Genomic DNA, 13,598 nt, shown 5'->3' on the forward strand with positions numbered 1-13,598 from the left:
AAGGTGCCACCAGACTCCTTGTTGTTTTTGTAGATACAGACTAACACGGCTACCCCCTGGTATAGAAACAAGTTGATTTTTGAAAACGCTTCCCTCTTGTGTTGTATTTTAGGTTTAAAATCAGTGACAGCAAAGACAACGAACGAAAGAAAAATATAAAGGAATTCTGCCAAGAATTTCAGCTGGGATTTCCAAGCCCAGCTACCTCTGAATTCATCCTGTTCAGATTCCACTCTATCTGTTTAATGACTTTTTCTATGGAATTTTCCGTGGAATTATATCCCCCTACAGTTGCATATAAGCTCCTGAAAACTGATGATCCTCAGAAATCACATGTGATTTAGCGATGTTATTTGCCCCCACCCCAATGTAAGTGAGGCGTTTAGATTATTTTGCTAACCCTGGGCAAGTAATTTTGGTAGGGAATCTGAAGTGAACCCAGGTGTCCCGAGTTTAAACCCAGGGGCGTTCATATCTAGGTTAACTTTTTCCGTCAAGGTAGGTTGCCATTCCCATACCTGCTTCAACAGGAGGTTCACTGACACAGGAAACACGCTCGAGAGTTCCCCAAACTCCTCCTATTTCCTCTAAAGGCTGGTGTTTTATTACAGTTCCCCAAATGTAGCTGCCTTCGGAGACGTTCAGTTCAGATTTCTCTTCTCAGCAGCATCGGAGAGCCACAAACTTGGTGGCTGTGGGAGACATGATGGGGACATGTTTTATCCTTAGCATTTGGATAATTAACTACCTAGGTGAATAGACAGAGATTTTCAAAGGAGTGTGGGGAAGTTAGATGCCCATTGAAACACAACTTTTACATTTTCCTTACTCAGAGACCTATAAACCCTAACCCGTTCCATGAATCCTAACCCTAAGATTTAACTTAAGCCATAACATTATCCTTATGCTCATACTGAAGCCTGAAATGTAACCGAACCGTATCCTGTATTCCACTGGGTTTGGGCGCCTAACTCCGTTAGAACTCCCAGCCTCCAACTGCAATGCGTCCAGAAGGGTCTATGTCTCAAGTGCAGTTGAAATTACTCCCTTGAATGTGCTGGTCTTGTTGCAGGTGCGGTGCTGAGCGACTCGGTCCAGTCTGAGGAAACCCAGGTGTCCGGAGCTGAAGGAGACGCTGTGACACTCCGCTGTTCTTACACTACTAGCTATACTGGGTCTGTCTATCTCCACTGGTACCGCCAGTATCCGAACCAAGGCCTGCAGTACATTCTCTGGAGAGGCGCCCAGGATGCCAGAGCTTTCAGTGACACCGCAGATTTCGCCCAGGAGAGGTTTTCTTCCCGGGTTGACGACAGCTCCACAGGTTTAAACATCACAGCCCTGGAGGTGGCGGACGGAGCGGTGTATTATTGCGCCCTGGGTCTGGCACCGTGACAGAGCCACACAGCGGAGACGTGCAAAAACCCTCCTGTCCTTGCTGCAGCTGAGGTTAGGCGCCCCCTGAAGCGGAAAGCAGCTTCCCTCTCAGAGCAACATCACACCAGAGGCTTTTGGGGAGGGATTGTATTGGTTTGGTGTGACTCCTTCCAAAAAAACCCAAACGGAAACCCTCAATCCTAGATTATAAAGCCAATAAGGGACCACACTGATCACCTAGATCCGCCTCTCTCCCCCACTCCTGATCAGGTGCTTCAGTTCCCTGCCTACACTGGGCTAGCCCCAGCAAGCTAGACTGCCCAAGCAGCCACCTTCCTATCCTTGCTTTCTCTCCAGAGGGAATGACCAGCGTCATTGACACCGTTACAAGTTACCAGGCAGCTGTTTCTAAGCCAGCACATGTATTTTTAGGGTGAAACCGTTACAGAAAAAAACCCATTAGAACAACCAAATAACCTACCTGCATGCTAAAGTGTAGGAATGTGTTGCTCCCTAATCACAAGCCTTGAAGAACGGCAAACTGTTCCCTTGGCAATGAGGCAGGAGTGACCTTGTTCTAGCGCCTATGTTTGGGAAACTTATTTGGCTGATTTGATTGTTTCCTCGCAGCTGGCATTCACGCGCTCAAGAGATGGGTTCGTTATCTTATGTGCATGTATACTGCCTGGCTTTTCTATGCGCAAGATTTGTACCAATGAGAAGCGTTGTAAGCAGGGAAGTGTAAAGAATAAAAGCCCCAGGAAAAGTTCCTGGAGGTAGAGGGGCTTTTCGGCTACCACAGACCTGGCGTTCTGTTTCCTTTCCTGTATCGTCACCACACTAAAGGGCTTATCAGGAGTCGCCCCTGATTCCAACCTAGGTATCAGTCCTTCTAAACCCAGAAATGGGTTTTCCCACGTGGGGCATAACTGCCTCTGAACTCTGATCCAGAACAAGTCATCTAGTCTCTCCTTTATATCGCTTGGGCCTTTAGTCTTGCCCACATGTAATAGCTGATAAGAACGGCCGTTCTGGGTCAGACCAAAGGTCCATTTAGCCCAGTGTCCTATCTTCTGACAGTGGCCAGTGCCAGGTGCCCCAGAGGGAATGAACAGGACAGGTAGTCATCCAGTGATCCCTCCCCAGCCGCCAGCTTATGACAGACAGAAGCTTGGAACACCATCCCTGCCCATCCTTCCTGGCTAATAGCTCACCAGACACAGGCCTACGCCTCAGCCTATAGCTTGAAAAGACTGGGTTTCTGATGAGGAATTTGCATTCACCCCTCCCTAGCTGTTGCCCAGGAAAATACTCAACATTTTTTGTTCCCAAAGTCCTTTTTGGTCCTGCACTTTCTTCAATACAGACCTTTGAATGCCCAAGTCCCACATCACATCTCTCCCCTAGAGAGGTTACATACAATACTGGCCCACACTACTGCAAAACATCTGAATTTAATACAATGGACCCCCCCACAGATACTGAATACACTAAAAAGCAACAGAGGGTCCTGTGACACCTTTAAGACTAACAGGAGTATTGGACTATAAGCTTTCGTGGGTGAATGCCCACTTCATCATACTTCTTGCGTCTGATGAAGTGGGCATTCACCCATGAAAGCTTATGCTCCAATACATCTGTTAGTCTTAAAGGTGCCCAGGACTCTGTTGCTTTTTACAGATCCAGACTAACACGGCTCCCCTCTGATACTTAACACACTAAGGGTTTTCAAGGATATTGAAGGAATTCGCCATATCTGTCACAACACAGGCCATGGGACTTCCCTGAATTAATTCCTGTTTGTGCAACAACACAGCTTTTCAGGGGAGAAAAATCCCACCTTGATTTAAAAGTTGCAACACTTCCTAAATTGTTCCAGTGGCCTCAATGTTGAAAAATATAATTTAGGCAACCTCTTGTCTCTGCGCCATCTGGTGGTAAGAAGTATAAATACGCATTGTAATTTGAAATCCTTCCATACACCCTTATTTTCAGTTTTTATTAGGCAGCTGACAAAAGCAATTTAAATAATTCTTCCAAGAATTTTTGCTGGGAATCTCAAAGGAGGTTAAGGGATTTAGGCTTGAAAATCCCATTAAATTTCTCCTTTGAAAATCCCAGACTGTATTCCTACTAAAGCTGGGTGAGTACTAATGTGATCCCAATTACAGTATAATTGGAGTGACTGGAGATATTTATACTCACAAGTCCAAAATGAGCTAGAGAAGTATGATGATCATCATAGAGAGAAACTGAGGCACGGAGCTGTTAAGTGACTTGTCTAAGATCACACAGGGAGTCTGTGGCGCAGACAGGAACCAGGTCTCCCACCAGGGTTCTAACCACAAACCCAACTTTCCCTCGCTAGTTTGCTGTCAGCTACAGACTAACCTGAACCCAGCGTGTTTCAAGTCCCGAACCCCTCCCTCGTCCCTTAGGCTGGTTTCTGATGAACCTTCCCCGCCTGCAGCTGTCTTCAGAGGCGTGAAGTTAATTTTCCTGTGAGCAGCAGCAACAGCTGAGAACGTCAGAATCGGTCGCTAGAGAAGAAACCATGGAGGCGCGTTTCATTATCAGCATTGGGCTGTTGATTCACCTAGGTAAGCAGCCAGGGGGTCTTCAGAACATCCTAAGGAAACCAGGCACCCAACTCTCACTCTAATTCTAAAACTTTTCCTAACCCAAACACCAACTCTAAACCGATACCCTACCACTAAACTCTATCCCTGACACTATCCTTAATTCACCTGGTGCTGGGCGCCTAAACCCCCTAATTGCCTCTGAAATGCCCGCGTAAAGCGCAGCACACCTGAAACCCTTTCCCTGGCTCAAGTGCAATTAACTTGCTGTACTAGGATTTAAATCTCGTGTTGCAGGTGCCGCGTTGGGTGACTCGGTCCAGTCCAACGACCCCCAAGTGTCCGGAATAAAAGGAGACTCTGTGACCCTCAGCTGCTCTTACACTACCAGCCATACCGGTTCCCTCTCTCTCCACTGGTACCGCCAGTATCCCAACCAAGCCCCGCAGTACATTCTCCAGAAAGGCGCTAAGGGAAGCAGGTACCAACATACTGCAAATTTCGCCCAGCAGAGGTTTTCTTCCCAGGCTGATGACAGCTCAACGGTTTTAACAATCAGAGCCCTGGAGCTGGCAGACACTGCGGTGTATCTCTGCGCCCTGCAGCGCGCACAGTGACAGAGCCACATGGCGGAGCTGTACAAAAACCCTTCCAGCCTTGCTCTAGCTGAGGTTAGACACACACACTGAGGCTGGAAATAGGGGCCCTTGGCAGATTTGTTATCCTGTTAAGAAACTCATAATTAGGAATAGTTTTGGTGGTGTCAAGGTATCCTTCCGATTCCTCCCAAAAGCAAATTCCTGAGCTAACGTAAGAACGTAAGAAAACGGCCATCCTGGGTCAGACCAAAGGTCCATCTAGCCCAGTGTCTTTTCTTCAGACAATGGCCAATGCCAGGTGCCCCAGAGGGAATGAACTGAACAGGGAATCATCAAGTGATCCATCCCCTGTCGCCCATTCCCAGCTTCTGGAAAACAGAGGCTAGGGACACCATCCCTGCCCAGTCTGACTAATAGCCATTGATGGACCTATCTGCCTTAACTTATCTAGTTCTTTTTTGAACCCTGTTATAGTCTTGACCTTCACAACATCCTCTGACAAGGAATTCCACAGGTTGACTGTGCTTTGTGTGAAAAAAAAAACTTCTTTTTTGTTTTAAACCTGCTGCCTAATAATTTAATTTGGTGACCCCTAGTTCTTGTGTTATGAAAAGTAATAATAACACTTCCTTCTTTACCTTCTCAACACCAGTCATGATTTTATAGACCTCTATCATATCCCCCCTTAGTCGTCTCTTTTCCAAGCTGACAGTCCCAGACTTATTAATCTCTTCTCCTATGGAAGCTGTTCCATACCCCTAATAATTTTTGTTGCCCTTTTCTGAAACTTTTCCAATTCTAATATATCTTTTTTTAGATGGGGCGATCACATCTGCGTGCAGTATTCAAGATGAGGACATACCATGGATTTATATAGAGGCAATATGATATACATGTCTTCTTATCGATCCCTTTCTTAATGATTCCCAACATTCTGTTCTTTTTATTTTTTTCGACTGCTGCTGCACATTGAGTGGATGTTTTCAGGGAACTATCCACAATGACTCCAAGATCTCTTTCTTGAATGGTAAGAACTAATTTAGACCCTATCATTTTTATATATATAGTTTGGATTATGTTTTCAAATGTGTATTACTTTGAATTTCATCTGCCATTTTGTTGCCCAGTAACTCAGTTTTGTGAGATTCTTTTTGTAGGGCTTTGCAGTCTCCTTGGGATTTATCTATCTTGAGTAGTTTTGTATCATCTGAAAATGTTGCCACCTCACTGTTTACCCCATTTTCCAGATCATTTATGAACATGTTGAATAGGACTGGTCCCAGAACAGACCCTGGGGGACACCACCACTATTTATTTCTCTCCAGTCTGAAAACTGACCATTTATTCCTACCCTTTGTTTCCTATCTTTTAACCAGTTACCGAATAATGAGAGGACCTTCCCTCTTATCCCATGGCAGTTTACTTTGCTTAAGAGTCCTTGCTGAGGGACGTTATCAAAGGCTTTCTGAAAATCTAAGGACACTAGATCCACTTTTTCTAAAAACGGTGGCTGGGGATTTCAAAGGAATCTAAGGGGTTAGGTACCTCTCCCCCTCTCTCTGAATTCCTCCTTTGAAATTTCCAGATTTCATTGTTAAACGTCTGCTTACTTGTATAGTCTTCTTCCGAATGATATCTGAGTGCCTCAAGATATTTATCCTCACTATTCCCCGGACAGAGAGAGAAACAAGACCATCTCCCTTGCACAGGTACGGAAAGGGCGTTACAGAGATATTAATTGTTTCGCCCAAGGTCATAGAGGGGGGCCGTAGCAGATCTGGGAACCGAAGCCACTACCAGGTCTCCTGTATCCCAGCCCGGAGCCTTAATGACTGGTTCATTCTTCTCACCTCAATGTCACCACTTTGTCAGCTGCAGACTCAGCAGAACTCACCGCTTTCCTGTGTCTGTTACGAGTTTCCCAACCCCCCTCCCGCCTCCACTAGGCCGGTTTCTGATGAACCTTCCCCAGTTAGTTGTAGCTGCCTGCAGAGCCCTGAAGTTTAGAGTCCTCTTAGCAGCCGTATTTGGTGCTTCCCATTTAGTCACAATAGGAAAAAAATAATGGAGACTTATTATATATTCTGCATTTGGCTATTTAGTAATCTAGGTAAACAGCCTGGAAGTTATAAGTCCTACTACCATCCAACCCTATATGGAGCCCTGACTGTCCACCTGACCCTAAACCCTACAGCTAACCGTAAATCTAACGGCAATGCCAAAACCTTTTCCTTTAGTCTAGTCCTAACCTTCATTTAATGGCCGTCAGGCGCCTAAATCCCGTATGGTTTCTCGAAATTTCGAGCCTTACACCGCAATGCATCTGGAGCCGCCTCTGCGGGTCAGGTGCAGGTGAAATCCTTAACTTGGATTGTTTTGTTGCAGGTGCTGCGCTGGGGGACTCGGTCCAGTCCAGGGAACCCCACCTCTCTGGAAGAGAAGGAGACTCTGTGACCCTCACTTGTTCTTATGATACCAGCTCTACCGGCTACGTGTATCTCTTCTGGTACCGTCAGTTTCCCAACCAAGCCCCGAAGTACATTCTCTGGAGAGGAGTGAAGCAGGCCAGAGGTCAGAGCAATACTGCAGAATTCGCCCAGCAGAGGTTTTCTTCCCAGGCCGATGACAGCTCCACAGTTCTGAACATCGCAGCCCTGGAGCTGGCAGACACCGCGGTGTATCTCTGCGCACTTCAGCGGGCACAGTGACAGAGCCACATGCCAGAGCTGTACAAAAACCCTCCCAGCCTTGCTCCAGCTGAGGTTAGGCACACACACACACTGAGGCTGGAAATAGGGGCCCCTGGCAGATTTGTTATCCTGTTAAGAAACTCACAATTAGGAATACTTTTGTTGGTGTCAAGGTATTCCTTCCGATTCCTCCCAAAAGCAAATTCCTGTGCAAACATACGAAGGTAAGAAAACGGCCATCCTGGGTCAGACCAAAGGTCCATCTAGCCCAGTATCCTGCCTTCTGACAGTGGCCAATGCCAGGTGCCCCAGAGGGAATGAACAAGGACCGGCTCTCCAGGCACCAGCTAAGGAAGCAGGTGCTTGGGGCGGCTAATACAAATGGGCGGCAGTCCAGCCACTCTTGGGGCTGCACGTCCGGTCTTCGGTGGGAATTTGGCAGCGGGTCCCTCAGTCCCTCCCTTCCTCTTTGAGCTGCCACCAAAGTTCCGACCAAGAGGAAGAGAGGGAGTGAAGGACTCGCCGCCTAAGAATGGAGCAGCGCGATTGAGCTGCTGCCGAAATGCCACCGATCCGCTTTTTTTCCCCGCTGCATGGGGCGGCAGAAAACCTGGAGCCGGCCCTGGAATGAACAGAACAGATTATCATCAAGTGATCCATCCCCTGTCACTCATTCCCAGCTTCTGACAAACAGAGGTTAGGGACATCATCCCTGCCCAGCCTGGATAATTGCCATTGATGGACCTATCCTCCATGAACTTATCTAGTTCTTTTTTGAACCCTGTTATAGTCTTGGCCTTCACAACATCCTTTGGCAAGGAGTTCCACAGGTTGACCTTGGGTTGTGTGAATAAATACTTCATTTTTTGTTTTAAATCTGCTACATATTAATTTCATTTCGTGACCCCCTAGTTCGTGTGTTATGAGGAGTAGATAACACTTCTTTATTTACTTTCTCAACTCCAGTCGTTATTTTATAGACTTCTATCAATTTTATAGAGCTATAAATAGTTGTATTATAATATCGCCCTTGGAGAATATAAACGGGATGAAAATAGCCAGGGAATTAGTTTCTGTGTTTACACTGGTCTAGTTGTAATAAATAAATAAATTAATTAAAAGGAAATGTAAAAAAATTCCAATTGTCACGAACTATGTGTTAAAATTTGGGTGGGATATTTTAATAAAATATTCTCAGTTTTGGATGGGTATAGTGGGGTTAAGTTACATGTCCCAACTGTCACAGAGTCAGATCACTATTAAACCATAAAACAAATCTTGTTTGGTAGAGTGGTTTGTTAGAGTATATTGTTCCCTTGTATTACTTTTAAATAATGTGCAGGATTAAAGAAATTTTCTCTATGTATATTTGGGGGAAACGGAGGTTTGATTATTGAGAACTATTTGTTAAAATGTACTTTAACAAGGAGGAGAGAGAGGGAGGGAGAGAGAGACCCGCTCACAGTTGTAGAAAAAGACAAACTAATATTAAAATAATTGTTGTAAAAATGTGGCAGGAATCTAAGTGAGTTAGGCATTCAACTCTCATTGAACTTATGTTTTGAAAATTCCAGATTTCATTATTAAAATCTACTTACTTGTGTGGTTCTTCTTCGGAATGATACCGAAGCGCTTCGAGCTATCTATCCTCACAATGCCCCAGTGAGGGAGAGAAACATGTCCATCTCTCTTACACAGGTAGGGAAAAGGAGTCACAGAGATATTAACTGGCTTGCCTGTAGCAAACCTGGGAACCGATGCCAGGTCTCTTGAGTCCCAGCCCGGAGCCTTAACCACCGGCTCGTTCTTCTCACCTCAATGTCACCACGTTGTCAGCTGCAGACTCAGCAGAACTCACCGCATTTCTTGTGTCCGTTACGAGTTTCCCAACCCCACTCCCGCCTCCACTAGGCCGGATGCTGATGAACCTTCCTCAGTTGTAGCTGATTGCAGAGCCCTGAAGTTTAGATTCTTCTTAGCAGCGGTATCTGGTGCGTCCTACTTAGTCACAACAGGAAAAAAATCATGGAGCCATATTATATATTCAGCATTTGGCTATTTAATCTCCTAGGTAAACAGGCTGGGGTTTCTGAGGGGTCTAAGGAAGTTAAAATTCCCACCAGCATTCAGCCTTATCTGGACCCCTGACTCTCAACATGACCCTAAACTCCAAAGCTAACCCCAAATCGAACGGCAATGCCAAACCCTTAACTCTAGTCCAGCCCTAAATCTAATTTAATCCCGTCGGGCGCCTAAACCTTTAACGTTCCTCGAAATTGCAAGTCTCACACGGCAATGAACCTGGAACCGCATGGTGAGTCTGGTATAGGTGAAATGATGTCCTCCAATTGGATTGTTTTGTTGCAGGTGCTGCGCTGGGGGACTCGGTCCAGTCTAGGGAACCCCACCTCTCTGGGAGAGAAGGAGACACTGTGACCCTCACTTGTTCCTATGATACCAGCTCTACCGGCTACGTCTATCTCTACTGGTACCGCCAGTTTCCCAACCAAGCCCCGCAGTACATTCTCCGGAGAGGAGTGAAGCAGGCCAGAGGTCAGAGCCATAGCGCAGATTTCGCCAAGGGGAAGTTTTCTTCCCAGGCTGATGACAGCTCCACAGTTCTGAGCATCAAAGCCCTGGAGCTGGCAGACTCCGCGGTGTATCTCTGCGTCTGGCACAGTGACAGAGCCACATAGCAGAGCTGTACAAAAACCCTCCCAGCCCTGCTGCATTCGATTTTCAGAGATTAAAGCTGACTACAAGAATATATGTTTTGAGTCCCAAGCTGATGAGCGCCACAGTTTTGAACATCACAGCCCTGGAGCTGGGAGACACCGCGGTGTATTACTGTGCCCTGCAGAGAGCACAGTGACAGAGCCACGGAGCAGAGCTGTACAAAACCCTCCTTTCCTTCCTGCAAACAGAAGTGAAAAACATTGAGGCGGGAATCAGCGCCCCTCGGGGGACTTGATACTCTGATAGAGAGCTGAATGTTCGTTTAAAGTTACTCCTCCCAGACCTCAAATCCTTATTCAAACAGCTCCATTAAAATATCACCCTTGCAGAATACACAGTGCATTGGCTATGTCACGAAACATAGTAGGAATATTTTCTCAGTATATCCTGGGGCAGTTTGTAAGAAACCCTATAGGTGAAACCCTCAAATTATTGACATGTGGAAGAAAACTATCGCAGTAAAAATATACCTATTTGTGGTTGGGCAAAGAGTGGTATAACTACCGGTTTCAAATGGACCAGAGTCTAATCTCTATTCAAACATCAAATTAAATTATATTTGTGTGTGATTAGTTAGATAACTTGTATAACTTTAAAAAAACACGATTACAGCGAGGCTGACTTTGTAAGTTGTGGAAATACAATAGGCGAGCAATACCTAGTGATGAGAAAGATGAATGTATTTTATCATTCAAAATAGTTCCATGTTTCCTTTGTTTTAGTTTTTTTAAACGGTAAAAAAGGGGGGGGAAGTATTCGTCTAGAAATTGTAGATGGTAATTTCAGAGGAGCCTAGGGAGTTAGGCAAGGAAGTACCATTATTTAAATTTATCTTTTATAAGCCGTCATTCCTGATGAATATATATTTTTCTGTGCCTGCCATCACAATAATATCTTCAAGATATATAGTCTCAAAATCCACATGTGAGATAGAGAAATAGTAAGATGTCTCTTTCACAGATAGGGAAATGGAGGCAGAGAGAGATTAACTCGTTTGCCAAATTCACACTAGTAGTCTGTGACAGATCTGGGAACTGAAGCCAGGTCTGTGTCTAAGACTAGATTCTTATACACAACATCATCCTTACTTTTTTCAGTCTCAGCACCAGGTCAGCTGCAGACTAACCTGAAACCAGTGTGTTTTCTGGGTCTGTTCTGAGTTTCCTAAACCTCTCCATTTTCCCACTAGGCTGGCTTCTGATAAATCCTCCACAGTTGGAGCTGCCTTTTTAGAAGTGAAGTTTATATTCCCCTTCGGAGCAGAATCCGAGAGCGTCAAATTTTGGTCGCTGGAAGAGAGTCATGTAGACGTGTTTTCTTCCCTTTGTTGGGCTGTTTAAGCAGCTAGGTAAAAAAGCTGAATGTTCAATTTTTTTCTGAGAAATTTAGGAGCCCAACTCCCATTGGTCCCGAACCCTAACAATAAACCTACCTCCTAACCCTCAGCCATCACCCCGAACTGCACTGCAGCCCTAACCTTAGCCGTGAATTTGAGCTTTACTCAATTAGGCTAGGTCTACACTACCTGCCTGAATCGGCGGGTAGAAATCGACCACTCGGGGATCGATTTATCGCATCCCGTAGGGACACGACAATCAATCCCTGAATCGACGCTCTTACTACACCAGCGGAGGTGGGTGTAAGCGCTGTCGACGGGAAGGCGCAGAGTTCTATTTGCCACCGTCCCTACAGCGGGGTAAGTCGGCTGCGATACGTCGAATTCAGCTACGCTATTCGCGTAGCTGAATTTGCGTATCTTAAATCGACCCCCCCCCCTGTAGTGAAGACCTGCCCTTAGGTGAGCTGCGCCCATGGGTCAAGCCCAGCTGAAAGGATGTCCTGCAATGTGATGGTCTTGTTGCAGGTGCTGTGCTGGGTGACTCGGTCCTGTCCAAGGAACCCCCAGTGTCTGGAATAAAAGGAGGCTCTGCGACCCTCCGCTGTTCTTACCATACCAACTGTACCGCTTCAGTGTAACTGATCTGATGCCGTCAATATCTGAATCAAGCCCTACAGTGCGTTCTCTCAAGGTTTCACTCATACTGCGGATTTCTCCCTGGAGAGGTTTTCTTCCCAGGCTGATGAGAGCTCCACAGTTCTGAACATCACGGCCCTGGAGCTGACAGACACAGCGGTGTATTACTGCGTCCTGGCAAGGGCACAGTGAAAGAGCCTCACAGCAGAGCTATACAAAAACCCTCCCTTCCCTACATCGCTGGAGGCTGCAGACATTAAATCTGCCCAGCAGCTCTCCTGAGGAGACTGTGCACTCATTTAAGAACACAGATATTAGTTTCTTTAAGTTGTTTAAAAAAACAACAAGGAGTCTGGTGGCACCTTAGGAGTCGGATGCATCCGAAGAAGTGAGGTTTTTACTCACGAAAGCTTATGCCCAAATAAATCTGTTAGTCTTTAAGGTGCCACCAGACTCCTTGTTGTTTTTGTAGATACAGACTAACACGGCTACCCCCTGATACTTTAAGTTGTTTAAGCAGTTCCATTAAAATGACACCACTGGAGAATCAGAATGGTCGGCTGGAATTGACTTCCAGTCCAGTTCCCTGCACTCATGGCAGGACTAAGTTATATCTCCTAGACCATTCCTGACAGGTGTATGTCCAACCTGCCTTAAAAACCTCCAATGAGGGAGATTCCACAACCTCCCAAGGCAATTTATTCCGGTGCTTAATGACCCTGATGGGGAGTTTTTCCTTAATGTTCAACCTAAACTATAATCTTGCTGGAATTTAATCACCTTGCTTCTTGACCTAGCCTCAGAGGTTAATGGGAACAATTTTTCACCTTCCTCCTTATAACATCCTTTCTTGTGCTTGAAAACTGTTATCATGTCCCCTCCAGACTTCTCTTCTCCAGACTAAAGAAACCCATTTTTTTTCAATCTTGCCTCATAAATCATCTTTTCTAGACCTTTAATCATTTTTGTTGTTCTTCTCCGGACTTTCTTCAATTTCTCCATATCATTCCTGAAATGTGGTGTCCAGAAATTGGAGAAAATACTCCAGTTGAGGCCTTCCAGTAGAACAGAATAATTACTTCTGGTGTCTTGCTTACAACACTCCTGCTAATTCATCCCAGAATGATGTTTGCTTTGTTTTTCTTTTTCTTTTTGGAACAGTGTTACACTGTTGACTCATGGTTAGCTTGTGATGCACTATGACTCCCAGATCACGTTCTGCAGTATTCCTTCCTAGGCAGTCATTTCTCATTTTGTTTGTGTGCAACTGAATGTTCCTTCCTAAGTGGAGTAATTTGCATTTTTCCTAATTGAATTTCATCCTATTTACTTCAGATCATTTCTCCAGTTTGTCCAGTTTGAATTTAGTCAAGATATACCACATCTACGCTTTCCCCCATCCACAGGGCTTGTTATCCTGTCAGGGAAAGCTATTAGGCTGTAAAAATCACCAGTTTAAATCAGCTTCCCGAGGGTCATATACGGGTTTGATGAGTTAAAATAAACAAACAACATTTGTACTAAAAATGAGTAAAATATCACATCAGTTTATACAGCTTTAAATATTATAAATTACCGATTTATGGCAACTTGTGGAAAGAAAGAAAGAAAGAAAGAAAGAAAGAAAGAAAGAAAGAAAGAA

The 13,598-nt window shown here is 45.2% G+C and overlaps 1 gene segment (V, D, J or C); it reads left to right on the forward strand.

The window, feature by feature from the left end:
- The first annotated feature begins 9,540 nt into the window (after positions 1 to 9,540).
- Positions 9,541 to 9,941, forward strand: LOC117870660. The segment is given in 2 exon segments: positions 9,541 to 9,559; positions 9,613 to 9,941. Coding segments are annotated over 2 exon segments (348 nt in total).
- The last annotated feature ends 3,657 nt before the right edge of the window (positions 9,942 to 13,598 follow it).

This window comes from Trachemys scripta, unplaced genomic scaffold (assembly GCF_013100865.1).
Source record: "Trachemys scripta elegans isolate TJP31775 unplaced genomic scaffold, CAS_Tse_1.0 scaffold_91, whole genome shotgun sequence".
Lineage (NCBI taxonomy): Eukaryota > Metazoa > Chordata > Testudines > Emydidae > Trachemys > Trachemys scripta.